The sequence below is a fragment of the Toxorhynchites rutilus genome, chromosome 2 (genome assembly GCF_029784135.1).
Source record: "Toxorhynchites rutilus septentrionalis strain SRP chromosome 2, ASM2978413v1, whole genome shotgun sequence".
NCBI lineage: Eukaryota > Metazoa > Arthropoda > Insecta > Diptera > Culicidae > Toxorhynchites > Toxorhynchites rutilus.
Window position 1 is genome coordinate 305,950,130 of NC_073745.1, and position 27,876 is coordinate 305,978,005.

General features: G+C 39.1%; 1 protein-coding gene across 2 annotated transcripts in view; it reads right to left on the reverse strand.

The window, feature by feature from the left end:
- Positions 1–27,876, reverse strand: part of LOC129770525 (myosin heavy chain, non-muscle) — a 196,526-nt gene that overhangs the window by 136,241 nt on the left and 32,409 nt on the right. For both annotated transcript variants that reach the window (XM_055773422.1, XM_055773421.1), the window contains exon 3: positions 7,114–7,329. In XM_055773422.1, the coding sequence (XP_055629397.1) occupies positions 7,114–7,329 (216 nt within the window). The remainder of the gene's footprint in view (positions 1–7,113; positions 7,330–27,876) is intronic.

The following is a 27,876-nucleotide window of genomic DNA, read 5'->3' on the forward strand; positions in this document are numbered from 1 at the left end:
GGGAGCGCTGTACAGTTATCAACGAACACGACCACCTTTGAGAAGAAAAAAAAAAAATATATATATATATATATATATATATATATATATATATATATATATATATATATATATATATATATATATATATATATATATATATATATATAAGTATGATACATTACCATAACACATAATTCCAGAAATAATACCTTTCTATTTCCATTGGAATTTGTTTTTTTAAATTGCATGATCCATTCCTCAAAAAGCATTAAGGCCATCCAGACCTTGGTGTTGCTCTCGTATACCACTGGTAATGACTTCTTATTGATCATCGTGGGTTTTTACTCTTTCCATTGATCAGCAACGGTAGTTTATCGCTCCCGTCCATGTTGGTTGTGCTTTAAAGTTGGGAATTCCCAGTTTCTGGACAAATTCGCAAGCCATATCCCGAAGAATAGAACCTGAGAGGTAAATTATTCTCTCTGGCTTGATAAGACAAAAATCCATTGACCACTCCAGCTTTTCAATTCCGACCAACCTTATATGCTTTTGGTCTAGATTCAATTTTTACTTTAGTTTGAATAGTGTTGATACCGTACTTTGTGCAATACTGAAATTATTTGCAGTTTCAGACCCCTTCCATCCATAGTTTTCGACCTGCTCGATGATGCTCAAACATTGCGCAATGTTTAGTCTTTTGATTGTTTGCTTGAAAGGTTTCTCGTGGTTTTCCATATTTGGAAAGAAATTGTTGATGACACGAACACTTCATCTTCACTTTCAAGAGCAATTGAAATCGAAGGTAATAACGCACAAAAACATGTACGTGAAAATCAATCGAGTTAAGGAGGTGAAAATCCATGGAAAAATGAATCAAAACACATCGAGTAAGGGAGGCATCGAGTTAGGGAGGTATCGAGTTATGGAGAGAAGAATGCTTGTGAAATCGAAGGTCCCATGAAATCCATCGAGTTACGGAAAATATCGAGATACAGAACATCGAGTTGGGGAGAGTTGACTGTATAATGATAATTTTTTCAAAAATGCAGAACAGTGCAAACTTTATTCTATGCTTCTTTTGTGCATATTCTGAGAATGCAGAATCATGAGTAAGTGGATTCAATTAGGTGTCCACGTTCATAGATTTTTGTGATTTTGATAGTATACTTTCAAAACTGTTTTTGAACTATTGAAACAAGTTTTTATTTTAATAAAGAAATTTCGATTTTTTTTTCCATTATCTTTTGAATAAATTGTTCGTATACCCCTTCATTCTGTTCACAGAGGGATATTAACCCTCTATACGGTCTCTTGATGAAATTTCACCGAACTACGATGGTTTCTCATTCAAGAATAATTGGTCGATACTAAGGAAATAAGTCAAAGAGACAATGTTTTCAATTTCCAGTACCCATAGGAGCTTCAGCGCGAATCCACTCGATTTGCGGTCCAACCTAATCTCCGGTGCTGGAATCGATTGCTCATTGCAAATGCCCAATGCAGTTCGTTTTCAAGACTCAGGAATTCGGTAGCCCAAACCTCAATCCACTAGATTAATCACGTTGGACCAAGTTGGATGACCGCGAGCTTCCACTTGAAACAATCCGTGCAGCGATTGATGGTTGAAAATTTTCCGATCAATTATTCAATTCCAGATTCAATGCCGTTGTAGACAGCATTGTATCGGAGTAGAATGTGGAAAATTAGTCCCGCAGCGATGCGGATTTAGTTTTCCGTTGCAGTTCGGTGGAATGGAACTGCATAGCATAATTTAAGAATATTTTTTGTGGAATTATATTTTTCGGAGTGTTATGGCGGGTTTACATTAGGGAGATCTATAGCTATAGATGGATTTATTCACGTGAAAATAGGTGTAAACGGAAGAGAATAAATATGATACACTTATTCGAGGTATATATAACTTGAATAAATTCAGCATATGTAAACGCTTGTGAATTTCTCACTGGTGAGCAGTGCTTGGATTTTGAATGAACTGAATATGAGCATATGCCCTTCATTCGTTTTCTCATTCATGTACGTTGCTCCCTTTGAACCACTCAACACTACGGTGCCAGGCGAATTGCCTTGATTCACTGCCATCGACATCGGTGAACCATCAACATTCGAAGCTTGAATTTTAAAAGAGGAGCTCGAGCATTCTAAGCTCATTCTTTCTTCTATTCGCTATGATACATACTTGTGGACGTCATCCACTCACAGCTGTAAACTAAATACAGGCGCTTGTGCTCTCTTAGCGGGCTGTGGCCGAGCCTTGGCTGCACATATGGTGCACGGGAGGAGAATTGAATTGAAGCATTTTTCTAGTTTCGCATTTATTTTATTCACAGCAAACTACTAGGCTTAAACGTGAAGTTTATTAAACTTTTAATGTCATAACGTTTTATTTGAACGTTACGTATCTTTCAGGTAATAATATGAAACTTGAACTATTAATGTTAGTTCAAATATTCTATTTATAACAAGTTAATCTACCTAACAATGGTTTTTGGCTAGAATTATCTCCACCAAAATAGGTTTTTCAGAAAATCATCATAATTTTTGAACTTCAATAGTTGGGCTATGTTGTTTCATTTAGGAATGTAACACGGATTACATTTTCCTTTTCAACTGCAAACCGGAAACTGGTGCGTTAGTGCGCTTTTTATAAAGTAAAAAACTTTAGTACGCGAAGATAAGCGCTTTGGTGTTGCATGTATTGACATAAACTTATATACAGTATCAGAACAAAGCCATTCCTTATACTTCTATTAGGCATGGTAGAGTTTGATGAAAGGCACAACTTGACAAACCTGACCCAAAAAAGTTATTCGATATACAATTTTGGACTCGAAATTGTATACAGTTTGAAAGAGAAATTTTTTTTTAATGTTTCGAATATGACTTATTTCGAAAAAAAAGTTACCTTTTAACGTTAAGGTGAAATATAAGTGCCTATTATAAGTACAGTGGGGTGAAAATCGTGACTTTTGAAGATTTAGTTGAATTTTTACCAGGAATTTTTTATATCGATATTGCAGCAAAATTAAGAAAGACAGAAGTTGGGTGTCGAAGAACAAATTGTAGCGAACTAGAGAACTTTAATCCAATCGATAGAAACAATAATGTTTATATTAATTTCTAGGATAAAACTAATAATAACATATTGAAAATTACCAACTTTTAAGTTTTTCACTTCCAAAATGTTATTTAAATACACTAATTTATATGTTCCAGTACTTTATTCTTTAGCGTACTTTTTAATGTAGATCCAGTTAGAGGCAACAGAGTCTGAAACAACAATAAGTTCTATAACTCTGTCATTGTTGAAATTCAAACATATGCGTAGAAGGATTTTTCTCATCAAATATGATCGTCTATCATCTCCTGAAAGATTCTGAATAAATTTATTTTTTTCGTATGAGAAAGGTGTGACTTTAAGAAATGAATAAAAAAATTAAATTCTACTTTTATATTAAAAAAAACCAAAATATATGCATAAAAAACGAATAGAACAATGTTTTTGACTCGATAAAATACAGAATTCGATTATATACAGTTCAAAGTTCGTAAAAAGTTCGGTATGTATATTAGCAAATTTCGAAACTGTAAGAAAGTATGAAACGCTGTTGAAAACTATAGAGAAACTGCTATACGCGATGTCCAGAACAACAACGACATACTGCTTCGCATAGTAGTTTCAAAACAATTGATTGTTATTTCAAGTAATAATTCCAAGAGTATAAATCTATACATTTGATTTTTAAACGATTTGTTAAGAAAACTTGTCATTATCGATGCGCGTTTTTATTAAAAACATAATCGAAGTTACAGAAAGACATAGACAAGTTTGTTAGAAAATACATTATATCGTTCCTATTACACGATATTGCAATGAATTCGAAGTTTTGAGGTAAGTTTACTGCTTGCTTTATTCACGTGAATACATTCCTCGTACAGCGAAATACAGCAAATATGTACAGTGTTGTCTATCGTAAATTTCTTGGTGGAAGGAGTAATATTACATATCAATCCAGTATACAACGTATGAACTTTAAGTTATGAAATATCATTAAAGATCATTATACAGTAATTCAAGTGAGAATGAAAATATCTTATAATTTATCGAACATTGCATCGCTCACCCAATCATCACATTATATTCATATAAACTTAAACTCAAAACATATGAAGGAGTACCTTATGAATCTGCTTCAAAATAATGTCGACGATATTAATACAAAAAGTGCGACACACGGATCGCGCGCATTTCTAAAATATAGATTCTAGCTGGCTCAAATGAAATACGCTTGAGGAATTATTTGCATTCAAATTCAGTAGCACACACTGAATTTGAATGATTCAACTGCAAACTGGCACGTGAATCTCATATGCTACTGAACCAAATATACTGCTTACAGCCTACGTTCAGGGGATAAAAAAGAATTGCTAGACTCTCTTCCAAATAGTCTCACGACTCTTTAGCGTTATGAGCACAAATTCTTCAGCACATATGGATGGACACAATCGTTCTCACTTTTATTTCTCGTGTGGTATCTTCAGCGCGAACAGCAGTTGCTTGGTACGTTAGTGTGAGAGCTTTAAAGCAACTGAACTGTTTTACGGTTCGTTCATTCAAATTTGAATGAATGGTGAAAGCACTGCTGGTGAGAAATCACTAAAGTTGGATGAAGTTCTATTTCAGGTGAATAAATTCACCGAAAATATGAAGATATTCATTATAGAAGTTCACGCTAGTGTAAACGGTTGATGCGATTTCTATAAATCTCATCATATTTCTTCACATGAATATATCACTAGTCTAAACCCACCCTTAGAGATGTTGTTTTGCAAATACAGTAGAACCCCGATTATCCGCGAAATAGTCGGGCTAGGCCATCGCGTATAACGAAAATCGCGGATAATGCGATACAAGACTAAAAATGAGGTACAAACACGAAAAATATATATTTTAGCATGAAAACTATGTTTCATCAATACAGAAATTATTGAACTATCAAGCGGTAAGGTCGTGCACATCACTGATCAGATAATGTGAAAACCATGACCAAAACAAAAAAGCAAGACTATACAAATTTCGGGAAGGTTTATAGATTTACTAGGGAGCTCACCGCTCGCGGATAAACGAGGTTCTACTGTACATATTCATATTATTGATATTAAAAAAGCTCAGTGTTTCAGTGTCGTCGCAATGAACATGAACAATTAGCTCAAACTTTTAATTGTTTTGCTGCTTCACCATTCGGTCCTTCAGAGCAAACATTCATTCATCGGCATTGTCGTGTTGTGAATATTTGTATTAAAGAGTTCATTCTTTAATTTCTACAATGATCGGTTAAGTCGGCAATATTTTCGTAGTCCTACGTTAACAGTGCTTTCGTGTCTAGAACACCACTTTTCTAATTTTTGCTGATAAAATTCATTTTTAGAAAGATCTTAATGTTGTAACCTAAGCATAAAAATCGAGGTATTCCTTGCAAATCAGAATATGAACCTCAATGTTTCATTCGAAGCGCTCCCAAGGATCCTGTGAAGCTTTGTTCAATTTTGGCTAGCTTCAGTGGTAGGTACCGTGACAACGTGGTCGAATTCGTCGAAAAAGACCTACTCCCAATATCATTCAATCGTGAAATATTGAGTAATTGGTCAACGGAAGCTGAACAAAATTGGAAAGAGGATAAAAGATGCTTCAGATACGGTGGAATAACAACGCTGATCCGGTTGATCAATGGAGTGTCCAAAAACTGATGCAAGGTATCCGAAAAAAAGTGCGTTTTTTTCCTAGAAGCCAATATGGGAAATTCCTGTTTCATCCTGGAGGTGCAATAAAACAAACTTTCGTTTGTACCCACATCACTTTCTTCTACTCAAGCAAGAATTTCGAAGGACAAAAAATGAAAACAAAATCTTTTTGAAGAAAACAAAACAAAGTCCACACAAAATCAAGAGAAGATTTGCTGGCAAAATAGGTCACTAAGAGATTCGACTAACTCAAGATGAATACCATATTCAGCAACATCTGTGACATTTGGAGTGAAACAATCTGTCATGGAATGTCAATAGCACATTATTTTGCATCAAAATCGAGAGACTGCTATCATGGGTAACTTTTCATGGATGTACTTGAGGGTCCTGCCAACGGTAATTCAGAAGTCCATTACGGCAAGAAAATATGTATTGGTAACAAAATATCTAACTAATAAACAATTTAAATGCTGAAAGATGCTTCTGTCAACCAGTACCACACAAACCCTGTGCACTTCGACACGGCGGCATACCTCGCGTATGACCTTCGCGTCCAGTCAATCAGAACTCGTCGATTTTTCCAACACCCTGGAATGTCTGCTATGTGCAGGCAACTCGACAACATGTGTCAGTTCCAACAATCTTCAACATTTTTTGGCTACAGTTACTACAGCGACAAACACACGCACGACACAGAAAAAACGAAACGATCTGCCCAAAATGGCTTTCGTTACGCAATAACATATCCACCGCGCCGCGCCAAATAATGCCTGGACCCGTCGTCGTTTCAAGGTGCAAACTCTCACGGCGGCGTTCACCACTTGTAGCAGCGGCGGCAGTTTTATTGATAAGTCGAATCGGTTGGTGGTTGCGATTGCGATGGGCACTTTTGTCCGCTCATATATTGTTGGTACCCGCCGATGGATGGATGCAGCAATAAAAGCAGCCCAATACCAGAGGGAACACATTATCGCATATCACGACGCCAGAAGCCAATGATAATCGCGTATCTTTCTCCCCCAATATCCCCGTCGACTCTGAGATATGTGGACTTTTGAGGAATTCAAGTATCGTTGCTTAGCGCGCTGTTCTTGCCCTCTATTTCATGCAGGCAATATTTTTTTTCTCGAATAAGGTGCGTCTTTGCAGTAACTGCAGCGCATATTTTTTTGTGGTTGCGCGTCTGTGCTTTTCGATGGTTATTGAGTGTTTTGCCTTGGAATTAAACGAAAAACGATAATTTACGTGAGATCAGAGACGTGAACTATGATTAAAAGTAACAGCCAACCTGCCTGTTGGTTGTGTTTTTGTGGAGCCGTTCGATTGGCGCAATCGAATGATGCGATTTTGGGTGCGATTGGTACTTACATAAATAAGTCCGGAGTAGTAGCGGTCCTTGATGTTGTGCAGCACGGATGCCTCGTTTAGACAGGTGAGCTCGGCCATGTCCTCCACCTTGTTGAATTTGGGCGGGTTCATCTTCTGGATGTCGTCCTTCAGGACCAGGACGCGTTTGCCCGTTTCGGCCAGTTCCACCTCGACCTCATCGCCGCGTTCGCCTTTGATACTGGCGGCGACAAAGCCCTAATGGAAAAAGGAAACGAAAAACAAAAATCGATCATTAGTCATTGTGCGGATCTTTACGTTACATTGCATGATTTGGTTTGGGGTCATCTTCATCATCAGACACGGTATTGATGGGTTGACCTACATAATCCCAAGATAACCACAAAAGTACAAAAAGTAGGGGATCAACTGAAAACGGAGGGGGGAAAGGCACAAAAACGAGATTCCACAAGGCCTTCACTCTTGCTCAAGCTGTGCAAGAGAGCTTGCGAGATTACCCTGTATGGAAGTATTTCATTACTACGCCGCACTCCGAAGCTTGGTCCATTCCGCGCTCGGATCTGCGCGAAGCGCATCTAGTCGCAAGTTGGCAGATTGGCGCCAAAGCAGTACGGGGGGAGAGAAACTCATTCGACCGTTTTTTTTCGCTCATACCTTAACCATTGTAGACCATTGGAGCTGCCGAAGCAAACAAACAAAGCGGACCAAGCGATCAATCAGCGGCAGCAGCAGCAATCTCACAGCAATGGTTTGGTTTGGAGAAGAACATCTGCTTGTGGTTTCCTCTGTTTTCGCGCTATGCAAGCTAGATGCGGCCGCCGAGCTGTGGCCGAACGACCTTGAGCTTGGGGAAAAATGCGCTTCTGATGGACTCTGGCCAGTTCCGCAAGTGGGTCTCGTCGTAGAGCTCGAGGTTGCCGCCACTTTCCCTTTCAACCATACGCACTCTCTGTTCGGTGTATGCATGTGTGTGTGTATGTTCGGTGTGATGGCGAATTCGTGTTGAGTCACGCATATATCTTAACTCACTGGTCGATAAAGCGAGACAAAAGTACATCCGTTTTAGGATGGTATTTGTCGGTGAGATTATGTAACGACATCGACGCAATTGGTTTCAAATGGCACAGCAAACTCCACGAAGCGGTAAACATATTTGTTGTTCGATATTTCAGCGATAAAAACGTTCGAAGATAACAGTCATCACCCAATGAATCGACACAGAATCATGAAATCAATGACATCATCGAACAAAGTTTGCGGTTCGATTACAGCCCTGTAGGAACGTTTATTTCAGCTAACAGTTACGTTTTTTTAAGATTTAATTTTATTGCGAATAACTGCAATCCGATTGCCGATAGATAAGGACCTATTCTTCGCCAAATAAACCGATATTTTAGAACATTGTTGTTTGGTGACAGCCTTTCAAAACCATAACAATTACAACCATAACCCCTTTTCCGAAAAAATAATTATTCGAAATCCAGTTGTCTACTGAAACTGTTGAACAGAGTTGGTGGAAAGTCAATTAACACATTGCGGACCGCTCACGAGTTTTCTCGTGTTTCGCGTTCCTTCTATTACGGATGGATCATGAAATAACCCGTGTTTTCTACACTTGATGGTTGAATTCTTGGTCTGCCAAGAACCTAACAAGGTCTAGCGATGACTCGTCTTCGTCTCGTCCACACCGAAGGAAACGATCTCATTCGTGGAATCCGAACAAATGAAGCGTACAAGTTTGCCCCAAAATGCGCGGTCCTTCATGTGTTAAAATAACATAAAATTTCCCAACCTCCCTAAAAATTGGCTTGATCTATAAGGTGTCGTGCACAAATTACGTAACGCTAGAAGGGATGGAGGGGGTCGAGATTACGTTACTCAATGTGACATAGGGAAGAAGTGGAGTAGTCACGTAACAAAATTCCATTTTCATTCCCAAAGAAATTCACACTCCACTATAGATGCTGGAGCAGCTAGCTTCGATTCTGGGACCGAAAGAAGTGTGTTTCCTGAGCCAAGGTGATAAAGCACGTGTTGTAATGGGTTTAACAGCTGCCAGTAAGCAGGCATCGTTTAATGCAACTCGAATATCGCGTTAATCTACCGAATCATGATACCGGATATATGTACGTTACAGTTCGGCCAAGAAGGCACTGTTCTTCGAACGTATTTCCTTATGAGCTTGATTTTAACAGGGTGGGCGAGATGCCTTAATTCAGAATTATTCGGCATCAAGGAATAATCAAGCCAATAATCACAATGAATGTGGATGAAAGACTGGGTGCAAACCCTCGTTCTAAAAAGGTCATATCTTCGATTTATCATTCTAATCAATTTAATATTGATGCAATATTCGTTGCCACAAATGCTTCCGGACGCAATGCTTTCAACCGAGTTGAACGCCGAATGGCTTCTCTTTCTCGGAAGTTAGCAGACTTCCAACACTTCCTCATGACAATGAAAGATCTCACTTGGATGAAAAACTTAAAACAAGGGAACTGGAAACAAGACCTTTTGATTATGGGGAATCGTTAGCTGATGTGTGGAATAACCTAGCGATCGATGGATATCCCATCAAAGCAGAATATATTGAGTCCGTAAACTTCCAAATCGATGAAGCGGATTTAGTACAATATTAAGCCGAGTGGTTTGCTCGTCACGTAAGGACATCCCAGTACCTTTTGCAAGTAGTGAAATGTAGCGACAGGAACTGCTGCATTGAACCAAAGAGTAATTACTATTGTGTAAATCAGGGTTTCTCAAAGTGGTCGATATCGACCCACAGGCTTCATTATGATAACAAACAACGTGAAACCGAAGGAATAAATTTGAAAATCAACGAAAGGGGAGATTTAAGGCTTTGGCTAACCAATATTGAACCGTATTTTGATATTTTGGTAGTTGTGGATAGATTTGAATGTTGTGAGTAATTTGTATTAATAATTATTTTTACACTTGATATTTACTATGAATTGAACTCGTGATCTTTTGCGTGAGAGGTGCGGATATTACCACTATGCCAGATCGCCTCCGTGAGAAAATAATGTCAAGTTTATTCATTGACCCACTGCAATTTTTTCAAATTGATAATTATTCAGTAAGAAAAAAAACTAAGGATAGGATTTTAAAAGAAATTTGGTTATGGGGGTCTAAGGTATGACTTTATTCTGGAAAAGGGGTCTCTTGCCCAATACAGTTTGAGAACCCCTGGTGTAAATCAACATCAATGTATAACAGCCCATGTTCCTCTCAGTTAAATGCCGGATGGTGCGAAAGCACCAATCCCAATAGATGTGAGCATTGATATTCCGTCTCTATATTTATTCGAAATTCTATGAACCTGTCCAAAGTTCTTCCAAAGACATTACTTGCATATAAGGAGCTTCCGTATGAACATTCGATTCCGACCTGGGCCGATGTCTAATTTTCATCACCTAAATTAAGCTAAAGTTTTATGAAAATTTTAAGTTTGATTCAGTTAGCGTTACGTAACTTATGTGGGAGGGGGGTTTGTCTTGCGTTACTTAGTGTTACATAAGGGGAGGGGGTCCAAACATTTGTTAAGCTGCGCTAGCCTACCCGTACCGTCAATAATGAGCAACTAGTGCATCGACGAGTTACAATATTCATCTACCATTGAAAATCAGGCGCGCCTAAATGCAAATACAGTGTTTGTTCTACGGACACTGTGGATAGAAAAAGAATTGCAATGTAACCTCCGTCCGTACCCAACTTGGGTATGAATAAGCCAGTGTCATTACAACTAGCGAGCAGACAACATTAGTTCCTAATACTGATATCACAAACAGAGGTTGTGCTCGATACAAAGGAAGAATGAAATATATCGCAGTGACGCAATTTTGTTCAGTGGAAGCACTGCTTTGATTTTCACGACGGCTGGTGGAGAGGGCTTTTGTATTTTCGAATCACACGCACATTTTTATGCATTGCCGAAGGCAGATTGACGAGGATAAGAAATGTGGAATAATGCTACTAGTGGAGCAAATCTAGAATCGCCTGTAACCGAGTTTATGTCAAAAAGATAGTACCGATTGTTTTTTTTGCGATGAATACTCAATGTAATGCGCCCATTACCGCAAAGAAACAAGTTATGACGAGCGACCGTGTACTGTTCTTGAATCAATCGCCGCGAGAGAACTTTGGTGAATTCAGGAGGACTTATTGGTGTCTTTTCCGGTCGATCGTTTAATCTTCGTGAATTCGAGCCTTGTTTCCGGTTTGAAATTGGCCTCAAGATACAGTATATTCAAAGTCTGCATTGAAAAAGGTATTCTACAGCGGTGATCTTCGGTGGAAAACTGAAAGTGGAAATTTGTTCCGCAACGGTAGCTGTTGCCGGCATCGCCACACAACCGGTTCGGTACCAATTTTCTGTGACTCTTTGGGAAATTGTGTTTTGGGCGCACTGAAGACGTAATTCTGCTAAGAGATACAGAAAAACTACTTCAATATGTTCAGTGTAATAATGTCGCTTCATACAACGAGAACTCAACTCAGAAATAATTTAACAATTGGCACAAATTTGGATTTCTGTTGATTTGCGAATCATTCGCGAGTAATGCCCTCGAATTATTCAGTTAGTACAGGGTGGCAACATAGAAGTGATACACGCATTCGAGTGCCCCTCGTTGTATTTTCTATCACAGCATGACAAACATCTGAGTATGTTTTTGAAAGAGTGACGTGTTTACTGTTTATTCGGAATAAATACAGTCAGTTTTCAGTTCCGCTCACAAGCAAATTGCAATAGATTCAAATAGAGAACAAATAAGGGTCTTGCACCTGCAAGGATTGATTAACATTGACTCACATCTGAATTTAAGCAGATTATTCGTCTACAGGACCATCAAGCGTTTCTACACCCAAAGTTTTTAGCTTTTAGCACATGTAATGGCATCCCAATTTATTACATTAAATGAGCTGAAAAATAACATAAAATGTTCTACTACCCAATACATGTATATCATTTGTATAACATATATGCTTGAGCCAATATAAGCGAACGGAAAAGAAGACACATTTAAATGAAAGCATATGAAAGCTTTTCGTATAGTTTGCCAAAAACACGACCCAGACAGAGAAAGATATATTCTCGTTCAAATTTTCATTATCCTCTTAGAAAACACTTTCCAACTTCATTTTATGATGAGGTGTAATATTATCACGCTTCCATATAACAGCGCTGGCAGCTATATGGATAGCGTGGTCGTGTGAAATACCTTTCATTCCTGCCGGTCTTGGTTCGATCCCCATTGACGTCGTATGAATATTTTTTTGGGCACAATCCCAAATGAAATGTGAAAAGAAAACAGAAAGAGATGTCTGCTCGCATACATACAAACCTTTTTTTAAGCTTTTAAAACAGCTCATTATTTGCGCATTTGACCCTCCAGCACACGAAATGGCATCAATGCTGCTAAAGATGAAATGTTTTCAACCAATGCTAGGATGGAGGCACGGTTGTTCCCAAGAAGAAGCCTGGTAAAAAACGGGGTGTTCGGACTCCAGCAGTCATCAAAGCAGTGAAGGAATGTTTGACGTGTGAAATGAACATGAGCCACACTTCCATGCAAAATGTTATCAAAAAAGACCTTGGAAATTCAGCTTTTAAGAAGCAGAAAATTCACGGATTAACTCGCAAAAATATTGCCGACAGGGTTGCTAGATCTTGGTTGCGGCTGAAGACGCACGCAGGTCACAACATTATTTTTTCGGACGAAAAGTTGTTTACTCTGGAGGCAACTTTGAACAAGCAAAATTACCGTGTTTATGGAGCATGTCTTCGTGATATACAAGCCGGAAAAAGAGCAGTCGAGCGATATCAAAATGCGTCAGATGTGATGGTTTGGGGAGGTATACCCAGGGGAAATTACCCTTGCTGTTCATTGACAGGGGCTTGAAAATAAACAAGGAGTACTACTTGCAACACGTTATCAAAGGCCATTTGCATCCTCTCGCTAAAATGCTTTTTGGGAAAGACAGTTTTTGCTTTCAACAGGATTCAGCACCAGCGCATAAGGCATTGATCGTTCCGAAATGGTGTAAGCCGAATTTGCCTTATTTTCTCAGTTCATCTGAATGACCTGCATCGTCACCGAATTTGAACCCGCTAGACTTCAGTATTTGAGGATACATGCTAGGAAAGTTGGACGACGTTAGGCATCTGAGTTTGGACACATTTAAAAAACGTTTGGTAAATATTTGGGACGAAATGCCGAACGAAGTTGTGCGTGCGGCCTGCAATGACTTTGAAAAGCGTTTACGGCCGTTATCAAATACAAAGATGAAGGATTCGAACTCAACTAAGTACGTTGTAATTTTACTACTTATAGATGTTATTGAAATCGATTTCGAAGAGCAATAAAAAGTTTGAGTTTTATGGCATAAATAAAGTGTATCACTTTCGCGTTATCTACCTGTATATGCAATTAACGATCGTAGAGTAGTTTAAAAGGATTATTTAGGTTGATTAGAACAAAGTTAAATATGAAGAATACCTCTAGATATTGTTTCCTAGTTTTTTCGTTAATTCATTCCTTCCCGCTAATGAGTCTTAATTAGCGACACCAAAAATTTCGCCGCAATCAAGCGGCTGAACGAACGAACGTGATGAATTAAAGAGGTTTTAAACTTTTCAGTTCATTCGCCTCTAGATAAGCGGCTGAAGAATTCTCGCTGCAAACGAGTCAAAGTCGATCAAAAATGGTGGTAATGCTGACTGTTTTCTTCGACAATCGTGGTGTTGGCCATTCGGAATTTCTTCCGAAAAGCCAAACGACCAATAAAGAATATTAGCTTGGAGTTATGCGGCGTTTGAGAAAGCAAATTCGCCGCAAACGGCCAGATCTTGGATTTTGCTCATCGAAGATCATTGTGGACAAATTTTTCAGCAAATATGGTACGAATATGTTTGAACAACACCGTACTCTCAAGATTTGGCCCGTGTGACATTTTCCGTTGTCCAAAACTCAAATTACCGCTACGTGCGACCCGTTTTGACTGCATTAATAACATAAAAACGAATTCGCTGCGTGAACTGAAGGCAATTGCCGGATACAGCTATAAAAAATTTTCCCATGACTGGATTGTTCGTGAGAAAAAGTGTATTTCTTCGAAAGGGGGCTATTTTGAAAGCGATAATATAAATTTAAATGATAAATAGAGCGTTTTCTTTAAGAACACTAATTCCCGGGATATATCTGACAGAATGTAATATCAGAAACAATAAACGGGCAAATCGAATGCAATAAACTTACGTAAATAATACGGTCATGTATTGCCGCCCTTCCCACCCACCCCCTTCTTTTCTTCGATCGAATTTGACATTCAGTAGCCTCTTGATTGTGTTTCCAGCAAACAGTAAAAGCGAAACTGGATCTTACGAACAGTCCTGCCTACAAAATACGTATTAGAAATTTCGAACCCAACCACAAAAGTTTACATTGACATAAAATGTCCACACGTTACATGCTTGTTAATGATTCCCAAAACCCAAAAACTTGTTTCAAAGGCTTGAAAATTGCTTTGAAAACAGGCTATTGAAATCACACAAATCTGTATACAAGCTGACGTCCGTTCGATAATCCATTTAGTCATAATTGTGATGTGGCATGAGGATGGTCTCGCTCACACGCCTATGTATTATGCGTTTCTCTCCCAATCACATTTTTGACGTAGGATTACGTCTTTCGGGAACATATTGGGGTACAAATTGAGAATCGAAAATCGAGCACATCGTGAAAATTGTCCAATTTCAAACACTTATTGCTCAGTTATTTCATGATGGATTAATGATATTTTTGTGTCAATCGATTTCGACACTCCGTAACATTTTTTTATATTGAGTTAAATAATATATGTCATGAAACTGACTATCGAACAATTGAAAAATCTTAACCCCTATCCTAACGGAAATACCCACTTCTAATTGGTCGAAATTGAAGACATATGCGGCGGTTCCCTAATGAAGACATCAAAACCAAGCTGCCAGAAATCGAGAAATCGACATTGCAAATACATGAAAGTAGGGGGAACTTTTGTTCCTACCGAAATGCGTTCCCTAAAAAAGACATCAAAACCAAGCTGCCTGGAGGAAATCGAAATTGCAAATACATGGAAGTAGGGGGAGTTTTTGTTCCCACCGAAATGTGTTCCCTAACAGAGACATCAAAACCAAGGTTCCCGAGGGAAATCGACATTGCAAATATATTCAAGTCGGATGCATTTTTATATTGCAAGTAAGATGAGTGATACGATTAATTCTAGCAAATAAAATTTAAATTTGGAACTTTAATGTTGGTTGCTTCATGAAATTTCATATCAATGACCGATCGTGTATTGTGAAAATTTTTTCAATTATATAAATAAAAACCAAGGTGTGTTCTCGCTCGAGAAGTGGTCGTCGTTCGGTTATCTGTTTTGTTGTGTTCATTTTCACCCAAGGAAAGTTCATGCGGCGAGAAAAAATTGGAAAAGAGAAGAAATATTCGAAAATGTGATTTCCCATATGCTCTACATATCGTAGTAGGTGTTGTTAGTTCAATTAAAATTCGCATTGGGTTGAATAAATACTCAGAAAGTAAAAATTATAAAACAAAATTACCTTTTCCATTTCAAATATGTTTTCTTTATATTAAAGTTACATGTTTTTACTGATGAGAAAAATTGATAATTGTGTTCGGTGTTGGTAATTACCATATATTATATTGGTGAGTTTTTTTCTTTATTTCATCCTTACATAACACAGGAAGCATCTCGTTTAGGATCACAGAGGGCGGTTTTCGTCATATCTCATTCCAATTCGGCATCTTTTATCTGATACGCACCACCAAACGACTGTTTACCATACTTCTGTCATCATCACTCGGTAAACACAAGTGGAGTGAACATACAATACCCAACAACCAAACAAAATTTCCCTTTTCAGGGCCACCAAATCATTATCAAAAAGTTTAACGATGTAATTCTTCAGACATATCCAAAATCAACAAATAGTCTAACGGAATCCTACGTCAACTATGCGGTCGTGTCTCGGACACAACCCTTCTGTGACTTTTTTTCTGCAGCCTGACTGAACGAAACATTTAGCGAAAGCCGATGATAATTCCATTTGACATCTGCCATTGACTATGGATTTGATAGTGGAGAATACGAAATGTTTGGTATGGTGTAGAGGACATTTCACCATATCAAGGAAACCACATTGATGGAAAAAAAATATTTGTGTACGAATACCGTAAATCGTCGTTTAGAATTAGTGGGAAGGGGGTATTATTTGTGCTTAGTATTTTCTGAGTAGGTATCAATTTATTCTATGAGCATTAATAAATCTGCTCCGGATCATTGATCCGAAAATTTATCTCAACAGCTTAAAAATTGCTTTCAAAACCGGCTATGGAAATCACGTAAAATCTATATATAAGCTGGCGCCCGTTCGGAAATCCATTTAGTCGTTATTGCGATGTGATATAAGGATGGTCTTGCTCACACGCTTATGTAATAAACTCTTCTCTCCCAATTACATCTCTTTTCTGAAGCCGAACTGAACTGACATCGGAGCGGCTAGGGAAATCGTCGTAGCAGATACATGCAAGCTGTGAGTGCTTTTTTCCCTCTCTTACTTTTTTGGTGCATATATGTGAATATATATGAATATGTGATTCCGAACACGGGCGCCTCGGTTCTATTCAGGACCACCAACAAGTTAAAAAATGCGTTCTTTCAAAATATTCATTCATTCATTCATTCATTTATTGAGAATTAAAGGGCGAATAACCTTCATACAAAAGATTACCATTTTAGCGGTAGTCCTACGTCCCCCTTACGGGTACATCACAAATATAATTCCTAGTTATTTTTGTGAAAGTTGAAAGCGAGTTCTTGCTGTGTACAGGAATATTCTATAAACCTATATTCTTTTCCATTTTGGTCCATTATATATTTCCATCCTTCTGACACTCACATGACTCTATTTTCTTTTACTTTTACTGACAGAGAAAAATATACTTATTTTTGACACTTCTGACACCCACATTTGAAGAAGTTTCAAAGCACCAAAACTACAGATCAACCGTAGGTGTCAATAACCAACCCCATGCGAACTGCGAGCGTTTTTTGGCAATTATCAACTTGCGAAGAACACTACTATATCTATTCAATAACAATTTCTTCAACTTGAAAACTAATGACAACACATTTCTTAACGCTCGGACAGCATGTTGAGATACGTCAAATATACCAAAAATGCTGCCTCTCATAATTGAACTTTTTAAACTCTTTCTCCTAACTTTAATTATATGGTAAAATTCTTGTAATACGGTGTGAAAAAGTCGCGTTACTAACACTACTTCCCAAAAAAGACTTCTCGAAAAGTAGCAACAGCAGAAAAAAAACATTTCATTGCACGCGGTCAATAATTTCCAATGCGCAACATGTGGATCGCATGAAATTTGACAACAGGTCCTATTTTTTTTATTATATACGAGATTTTCTCTCGGAGCATCAACTTCCAAATAAATTAGCCGATTTCGCTTTCTTCGGCAATAAATATTCGCTCTTTACGACTTGCTTGCCATAGAACCCTCTGGGCCATGTGATGGGATTGACGTGCGCCCTCCCCAGCGATATAACTTTCCAGATGGAGCCACGAGTCTCGAAACGATCGTAACGCATGGATGTGCACACACACATTTTTAGCCGGCATTTTTGGATGCGTGTGACTTACCCTCGGACTCGAGGATGACGCCACGCCAGCTCTTGCCTAACCAAAACTAATATTTGCCTTCGCCAAGCTAAACCTAAACTCAAATTATCACGTTATCTTGGGTAATGGTACAGAAACGTGCGTCGTCTTCAAGTTCAACGAAATTGGGCGATAAAAAAAGCGATCGCGGATCATTCAAATATTTGCTTGTGGTTTTTGGCAGATGAAGTTAGTGTGTGTGTCTGTGTGTTGTGATGAATCGGTATATCCGTTTTCCCTATGCGACACACCATAATGCTATTGCCGGTAGCTTCATGCTGACTCAGACGGTTCGTTTGGCTCCACGTCTGTGCGGCGTTGAGCCGGTTGAAAAATAATACTATGGTGAAGAAATCCAAACTAACAAGGCGGGTGAGCAGGCAAAATGAGGGGATGCAGATCGACTGTGAAAGTTATGAATAATACACTTTATGTGACTTTCTGTGAACCTTCTTTCCAACAAGATATCGATTACTTTAAGTATGAATCTGTAATCTGTCTGTATGTCCGTGTGTTTCTGTTTCTGGTTTTTGGTATTTGCTTCAAATTTTCTATGCCTCCCTTTTTTGACGTAGGACTACGTCTAACCGGAAGATATAGGGGGTGAAATGGAAATCTAGGCACTGAACAAGTAGGAAAAAATGCAAGATTTGGAACGCTTATAACTCGAGCATTTCTCAATAGATCGCAAAGGTTTTTGCATCAATTGATAGGAAATATATCCACGCATCTATCATAACGAAAAACATTTTATTTTTCTTGAGATAAATAATTGAATAATTGTGAAATATCAAGCATTGTCAAAATGCACTATGTGCCCATTTTTGATTGGTCCATTTGGTGCTCCTCAAATCGTTCCGACCAAAACGGGCAACCAGAGCAGCAGCGAAATAGAATGAAGCACGATTGGAAAGGAAAAAGAAAAAAATGAACGAAACATTGGTCGCAGTCTCACACATGCGTAATTCTCGAGCCAGCCAGTTAGCTTAAAAATCCCCGCTCCGCTGCCGTAACGATCATTCTCATTCAAATCGTACACCACATCGGTTCGCATCACAACACATCAACAAACCAACCCAAGCAGCCATGTCTGGACATGGTAAAGGGGGAAAAGTGAAGGGAAAGGCCAAATCCCGCTCGAACCGTGTTTATCTGGAGTTCCCCGCAAGGGTAGCTAGGCCGAGCGCGTTAGTACCAGTCCACCTAGCCGGCGTTATATAGTTTCGGCCGCCGAAGTGATCGAGTTAGCTGGCAAAGCTGCTCGCGACGATAAGAAAACCCGCATTCAGAACAGAACACATTCGGTTCGGTGGACATCAAGACAACAGGCAGTTTCAACGTGTGGCGAGTGGCAAACGCAATCGCAAAACGGCATCAGGTAGCAGAAGAAAAAAAGTTTGTTCTTTATACAAACTGCTTTGGTGGCAAATCCAGAACAAGGCGGCATCGATGGCGTTCGAAATGGTTTTTTTCAAAACCACGAGTACTAAGTTTTCTAAAATGGAACCATTCCATAAAACAAGGCGCTTTTCAGGGCCATTAAACCTTCCAAAAAAGGGTTTAGGAAATACAGTTCAATGCTTTCTAAAACATTATCCAAAATAATAATAAAACACAAATTGATTTTTTCATAATTTGTTTGCCAGGATATGATGAGTATGTGAATTTGGCAGTTGTTCTGAGCTTATTGATTTTCACCAATTCTTAAATTGCTTCTAGATTGAAAGTACAGTAATTTACACTTATCTCGACATTTAGCTAATTGGACGGACCTGTAATGCGACATATTTAGTTGGACATTTTTGTAAACATAGAGTTCGGAGTCCAAATTATGACCCCACATTGAAAGTCGACACTGTACCACTGTCATCGCAAATGTTCAATTACAGGTTAAAATTACCTCCAATCCGATACTGAGTGGTGGTAATGCGACGTGCCATTGAATGTAATTTACTGTAAAATATGTCACAAGCTGGATGGGAAGAAATTTTCCAACTGTGAAAGCTGTGGCGAGTGGCAAATACAATCGCTAAACAGAAAGGTTTAGCCGAATAAGATGGGGACATCGAGTGATAACAAAACAATAAACTCTTTAGATTGAAGATAATTTTGTGATCCTGAAAAGGACCCTTTTTAGCCTGCATGTGAATCCAACGAGTGAACAAATCGTAATGAATGTATTTTTTGCCATCGCTCCCTTTTAACGCCCATTCGTTCGTCTCGTTGGACTCGCCCCTCTGGCTGAGTCTGCCGATTTGTCTCTATCCTGTGAGTGTGTACCGCTAGAGTATAAAACATGCGGACCCCAAAAAAATATCTTATTTTATTTCAAACCGTAAACCCGTGTACGGCATCGGCATCGTGGACGTAACAAAGGAGGACAAGTTAAGGGAAAGGCAAAGTCTCACTCGAACCGTGCAGGTTTCCAGTTCCCTGTTGGTCGCATTCACTGATTGCTCCGCAAGGGTAACTAGGCCGAAAGGATTGGTGCCGGAGCACCAGTATACCTAACAGCGATTATAGAGTTTCGGCCGTCGGAGTGCTCGAGTTGGCTTGCAAAGCTGCTCACGACAATCAGAAAACCCGCAACAAGAACAGAGCAGCTTCGGTTCGGCGGTCATCAAGGCAACAATTAGTTTCAGTGAGTGACAAAGTGTTTCTCCGGCACGTCGCATTAAATGTAATTTACTGAACAACATGTCACAAGCTGGATGGGAAGAAATTTTCCAACTGTGAAAGCTGTGGCGAGTGGCAAACGCAATAGCTAAACAGGAAGGTTTAACCGAACAAGATGGGAATATCGAGTGATAACAAAAACACAACACCAAAGGTTCTTTTCAGAACCATCAACATATTCATAAAGAGTAAACAGTAAACTAATCCATTTTTCAGGTAGATAGGTAGGTATTCACGTAGGAGAAGAAAATAAAACAGTATATTTAAAATATATATTTAACAAAAGCTGTCCCCTTTGTATAGTCCTACGTCACTCCGGTTATGTCCCCGACATTACCCACCCGTCTTTTATGTTTTAAATTTCTTTCACACCGTATTTTGTTTTTGTGACTCTGTTTTCTTTGTCTATTTTCGTTGTTTCTATGTTTCTATTTTTATTCTTTGTATCTTTTTCATATTTATCTGTTTTCTAGGTCTCTATTTAAACCATTTTATGAATATTTATTGTCTAAACGGGTTAAGGATACGGATTGAAGTCATGGATTGGGTAGATACCGGCCAATATGGGCGAAAACGGGATACAAAACTGAGCCACTGGACCAACTTTCGAATGGTCTTCAAAGCTCCCAGCAATCAGTCTCATTGTAACATGAATATACCTACTATAAGAATTTCCACAAATGGCCCAAGAGTACACGCGAAACATGGCCTCTCTGTTATCACTGTGCACATAAAATATAACCAATGTGGACAACAAACCATGCGTTGTATTTTTCACTTCCAACCAAGCGTGAGCCTATGATAAGATAAAACTGCCCAATTCCGATGGTTATCAATACCGGGCCAAAATCCCACATTGTGCATTGTAGAGGTCGCTTGTCACCTTCGGTCGGACGACAGTGTCTCGATGATTCACGGAAGCCTTGTATTAATTGATGTCCTAATGTAGTCTGTGAGGCTCTGAGCGGCGCTGATACATATCTCTAATTTTGACCGACAGAAGGTGACTGACACCAATATATAGCACTGCTGTCGATGGGTGATCAACAGATTGTGGGCGCATTTTCCGTAGAATTTCGATGAGAGAACCGTTCGACCGAAAGCTTTCTGCGGTGTATTATTGTCGTCCCATTATTATTATTATTATTATTTCAGTGACTAGCGTCTGCTATATATTTTTCAATTCGAACGTGGTTTAGTATTAGTGCTAACCACGGCACCGCCGACACAAACCTTCCCCGACAGGCTTTCACGGGAAAAAAAAATTTGCTCCTGCGTGTACCGGATGCTGCTGCACATGTGCACTTCTATTTTCCCTGTCCGCGTCTCGCACACAATCAGAGCATATTTCACAGTCGGCGTATTGCTGTTGTCTTCCTTATTTTACAGCACAAAAACTGCCGGAAGCAATCTGTGCTTGCCGATACAGCGATAGAGAGCAGCGCGCACCCAGAACGTTGACCTAGGTTAGTTTGTGTTGGTTTCATCATTTCGTGCAGACTTCTGGGATGCATACGAGTGGGTGGCAGAATGTTCCGCCCATCCACTTCGCCCGCTTGCAGCGGTGAAATGCACCCGGAGCAGATGGATATTTATTGGATTTGACGAGTCCTGTTCGGCAGCCAGGTGGGAAATTCCCCTCGATTCCCCTATGTTGAGATATAATTTATTCATCAGGATGATAACCACATGATTCATTCGCTTCGGAAACCGGTCAATTATTTTACCATTTGAATGACCCTCTTTCGACTTTAAGGAAAATATTTGGGTTTCAATACTGGAAATAATCTCGAAATTCAACAGTTAAGTAAGACTCGTTATTATAGACATTCAACATGACCTCGAGAATCAATGTTCTTCAAAATTCAAGATTATTGAAGATTCACGATTTAGGATTGTTCAAAAATCTTCAGAATGCAGATATCTTCAAGTATTGAGATTTTCAAGGATCGAGATGTTTTTGTCATGGAAAATTGAGCTTACACCAAGGTACACCACAATTCTTCTAGATTCAGAAATTCGGAGCATTCAAGATCATTCGTTCTTAGCTTTATCTGAAAAGTCAGATGGCTGTCTATAAACAGATCGTTTACCCTGCAATTGAGTATACGGTTCCTGGCTGTGCCCAGACACACAGGTTGAAACTTCAACGCATTCAGTATAAATTTCTCAAAATCATTCTGAAACTGCCACACTGGACGCGAGCAACGGAAGTTCATGAGAGAGCCGGCCTGGATACCCTAGGTGAGATTTTTCAGGAATATATTCACAAATTTGTAGAGAGGTGCTCTGATTCCTACAGTGGTAGACATTCGTTTAGCCGCAACCTATTTTTCCTCAATATTTTTTAAATTTTTTTAAAAGTAAGTCTTTGTACAGTTTTGCTCATAAAAGACGTTTATTGTTAATTTTCATCGAATTCATTCTAAAAAAAAGTATAAATTCGCTTTTTGTTTTCTAAGTAATTCAAATATGTGGAATCAGGGCGGACATGTTTAGCCGCATCCAAAAATTTCAATAAAAGAAAATTTGTGCGGCAAATTTCGAGTCCAATCGGTAGCTAATATTTAGTATGTCCACCTCCATTTCGGATCACTTTGAAAACTCGATTTGGCATCGAGTCAGACAGCTTTTAAAGTGTTGCCATATTGATTATAGCCCAATATTCCTGAAATTACTGCCTTGAGACTGGAAATGTTGTCAAATTGTGATCCGTTTGCATAGACCATCTCGGCCAAAAATTCTCCTTAGGGTCTCTCTGGGATTGCAATCGACTGCCAGCAGGTCATTCGACAAGTGGAATGTCCTTCTCGGCAAACCATGCCTTCGATTGCTTGGAAACGTGGATCTCTGCATAATCCTGCTGAAAAAACGACATCCTCGGTAGCGTTATTCTCAATATGGCCAATCAAAACGTCCTCCAGTAATTGAAGATACGTTTCGGAGTTCATTCGGGTGAAAACGAAACAAATAAGAAGCTTGCTGTGATAGGAAACGGCTCCCCACACTGTCAAACTTCCGCCCCCAAAGTTTCGCTTCGATCTTACGACATGCCGTTGACTTAAATTGTACCAATAGCAACTGTAACAGTCCGGACCATCCAAATTGAACTTTTTTCGCCGGAAAATATAACATTTCTCCATTCTAGTTTCCATTCCATGTTTTGCTGGGCGAAAATGAGATGGTTCTGCTCATGGGTGGCGGTCAGTTTCGGCATCCCTTGAGGTTTCTTCCACATGATGTTTGGTGACTCATTCAAGATGTGCGCAATATGCCCCTTCGTTACTGGAACAACCGATTCTGCCTTAATGTATGAGCAGGACATCGTTTCCTGGTTGCTTCGTGTCTTATTCGACCTTTAAGACGCAAAGTAACTTTGGTGTTCCCATTTGTTGGTCGTTATATCCCATATTTCTGGCACTATTTACGATCGAGCGATTAGAAAACTTTTGTTCACTAAACATCTTTATTATTTTCCGCCCCTCTTCCGTCAATAGAATACCTTTCACCATTCCTTTAAATTCTACGTAAATCACTAATCTGACCAACTTCTTACGTTGCACATCTAATATTTATCTAGTAAATTTAACATTCCCAAGTATTTTTTCAAAAAACACAGATAAAGGCTTGGTGATTATGCGAAAACTCGATTGTTATGCCCTGCGGCTAAACGTATGTCTCGGGAAAAAACGACGTTTGAATGTTTATATCCACCGATGCCGCCTTGTGTGTGTGATTGTGACGCACGTCCTTTCAATAAAAGTGACTTAAATATACTATCACTACAGAAAATAAGTGTCGCGATAAAAAGAATATTCCTAGTTGTTTTGTAAGTGTTTCAAGTTTTTTTCCAAGTGCGGCTAAACGAATGTCTATCACTGTAGCATAAGGTTAGGTTTCGAAGGTAGATAATTTGAATAATTAAAAATTAAATCAATATGTTCAACATTCAAAATGTCCTAGAAAATATAACCATAAAAACAAGCGTTTTGAATGCAATTCCTATGCATAGCAAAAACTGATCACATAATATGTTAAAGAGCTTAAATCAAACAAATAAATTATGGAATAAATATACATCCATTCCATGCCTAACCAATATAGTGGTTCTCAGATTTTCATGGTAGTTTTGTTCCTTATCGCAAAATATTCGACCCGTATTTTTAATTTTTTTTTTGACGTAGGACTACGTCTAACCGGAAGATATAGGGGGTGAAATGGAAATCTAGGCACTGAACAAGTAGGAAAAAATGCAAGATTTGGAACGCTTATAACTCGAGCATTTCTCAATAGATCGCAAAGGTTTTTGCATCAATTGATAGGAAATATATCTACGCATCTATCATAACGAATAACATTTCATTTTTCTTGAGATAAATAATTGAATAATTGTGAAATATCAAGCATTGTCCAAATACACTATGTGCCCATTTTTGATTGGTCCATTTTGTGCTCCTCAAATCGTACCGACCAAATCGGGCAACCAGAGCAGCAGCGAAATAGAATGAAGCACGATTGGAAAGGAAAAAGAAAAAAATGAGGGAAACATTGGTCGCAGTCTCACACATGCGTAATTCTCGAGCCAGCCAGTCAGCTTAAAAATCCCCTCTCCGCTGCCGTAACGATCATTCTCATCCGAACCGTACACCACATCGTTTCGCATCACCTCACATCAACAAACCAACACAAGCAGCCATGGTTGGATATGGCAAAGGAGGAAAAGTGAAGGGAAAGGCAAAATCCCGCTCGAACCTTGATCTGGAGTTCCCGCTCGTGTTGATCTGGAGTTCCCCGCAAGGGTAGCTAGGTAGCTAGGTGCACCAGTCCACCTAGCCGGCGTTATATAGCTTCGGCCGCCGAAGTGATCGAGTTAGCTGGCAAAGCTGCTCGCGACGATAAGAAAACATGCATTCGGAACAGAACACATTCGGTTCGGTGGACATCAAGACAACAGGCAGTTGCAGCGAGTGGCGAGTGGCAAACGCAATCGCAAAACGGCATCAGGTAGCAGAACAAAAAAGTTTGTTCTTTATACAAACTGCTTTGGTGGCAAATCCAGAACAAGGCGGCTTCGAGGGCGTTCGAAATGGTGTTTTTCAAAACCACGAGTACTAAGTTTTCTAAATTGGAACCATTCCATAAAACAAGGCGCTTTTCAGGGCCATTAAACCTTCCAAAAAATAGTTTAGGAAATAAACTTCAATGCTTTCTAAAACATTATCCAAAATAATAATAAAACACAAATTGATGTTTTCATAATTTGTTTGCCAGGATCTGATGAGTATGTGAATTTGGCAGTTGTTCTGAGCTTATTGATAGTTGGGGACTTTCCTGATTATTCAATTTTCACCAATTCTTAAATTGTTTCCAGATTTAAAGTACAGTAATCTACAATTAGTTCGACATTTAGCTAATTGGACGGACATGTAATGCGACTTATTTAGTTGGACATTTTTGTAAACATAGAGATCCAAATTATGACCCCACATTGAAAGTCGACACTGTACCACTGTCATCGCAAATGTTCAATTACAGGTTAAAATTACCTCCAATCCGGCACTGAGTGGTGGTAATGCGACGTGCCATTGAATGTAATTTACTGTAAAATATGTCACAAGCTGGATGGGAAGAAATTTTCCAACTGTGAAAGCTGTGGCGAGTGACAACAAATCGCTAAACAGGAAGGTTTAGCCGAACAAGATGGGGATATCGAGTGATAACAAAACAATAAACTCTTTAGACTTTTTGTGATCCTGAAAAGGACCCTTTTTAGTCTGTATGTGAATCCAACGAGCGAACAAATCGTAATGAATGTATTTTTTTGCCATCGCTCCCTTTTAACGCTCATTCGTTCGTCTCGTTGGACCCGCCCCTTTGGCTGAGTCTGCCGATTTGTCTCTATCCTGTGAGTGTGTACCGCTAGAGTATAAAACACGCGGACCCCAAAAAAATATCTTATTTTCTTTCAAACCGTAAACCCGTGTGGTTGTACGGCATCGGCATCGTGTACTCAACAAAGGAGGAAAAGAGAAGGGAAAGGCAAAATCCCGCTCGAACCGTGGTGGTCTGCAATTTCCCGTAGGTGTATCCGCCAATTGCACCGGAAAAGGTTGCTAGGTCGAGCGCGTTAGTACCTGTGTACCAGTCCACCTAGCCGGCGTTATATAGTTTCGGCCGCCGGAGTGATCGAGTTAGCTGGCTTAGGTGCTCGCGACGATAAGAAAACCTGCATTCGGAACAGAACACATTCGGTTCGGCGGACATCAAGACAACAGGCAGTTGCAGCGAATGGCGAGTGGCAAACGCAATCGCAAAACGGCATCAGGTAGCAGAACAAAAAAGTTTGTTCTTTATACAAACTGCTTTGGCGGCAAATCCAGAACAAGGCGGCATCGAGGGCGTTCGAAATGGTTTTTTTCAAAACCACGAGTACTAAGTTTTCTAAATTGGAACCATTCCATAAAACAAGGCGCTTTTCAGGGCCATTAAACCTTCCAAAAAAGAGTTTAGGAAATAAAGTTCAATGCTTTCTAAAACATTATCCAAAATAATAATAAAACACAAATTGATGTTTTCATAATTTGTTTGCCAGGATTTGATGAGTATGTGAATTTGGCAGTTGTTCTGAGCTTATTGATAGTTAGGGACTTTCCTGATTATTCAATTTTCACCAATTCTTAAATTGTTTCCAGATTTAAAGTACAGTAATCTACAATTAGTTCGACATTTAGCTAATTGGACGGACATGTAATGCGACTTATTTAGTTGGACATTTTTGTAAACATAGAGATCCAAATTATGACCCCACATTGAAAGTCGACACTGTACCACTGTCATCGCAAATGTTCAATTACAGGTTAAAATTACCTCCAATCCGGCACTGAGTGGTGGTAATGCGACGTGCCATTGAATGTAATTTACTGTAAAATATGTCACAAGCTGGATGGGAAGAAATTTTCCAACTGTGAAAGCTGTGGCGAGTGACAACAAATCGCTAAATAGGAAGGTTTAGCCGAACAAGATGGGGATATCGAGTGATAACAAAACAATAAACTCTTTAGACTTTTTGTGATCCTGAAAAGGACCCTTTTTAGTCTGTATGTGAATCCAACGAGCGAACAAATCGTAATGAATGTATTTTTTTGCCATCGCTCCCTTTTAACGCTCATTCGTTCGTCTCGTTGGACCCGCCCCTTTGGCTGAGTCTGCCGATTTGTCTCTATCCTGTGAGTGTGTACTGCTAGAGTATAAAAGCTGTCCCCTTTGTATAGTCCTACGTCACTCCGGTTATGTCCCCGACATTACCCACCCGTCTTTTTTTTTGTTAACGTGACTAAGATGGTCCG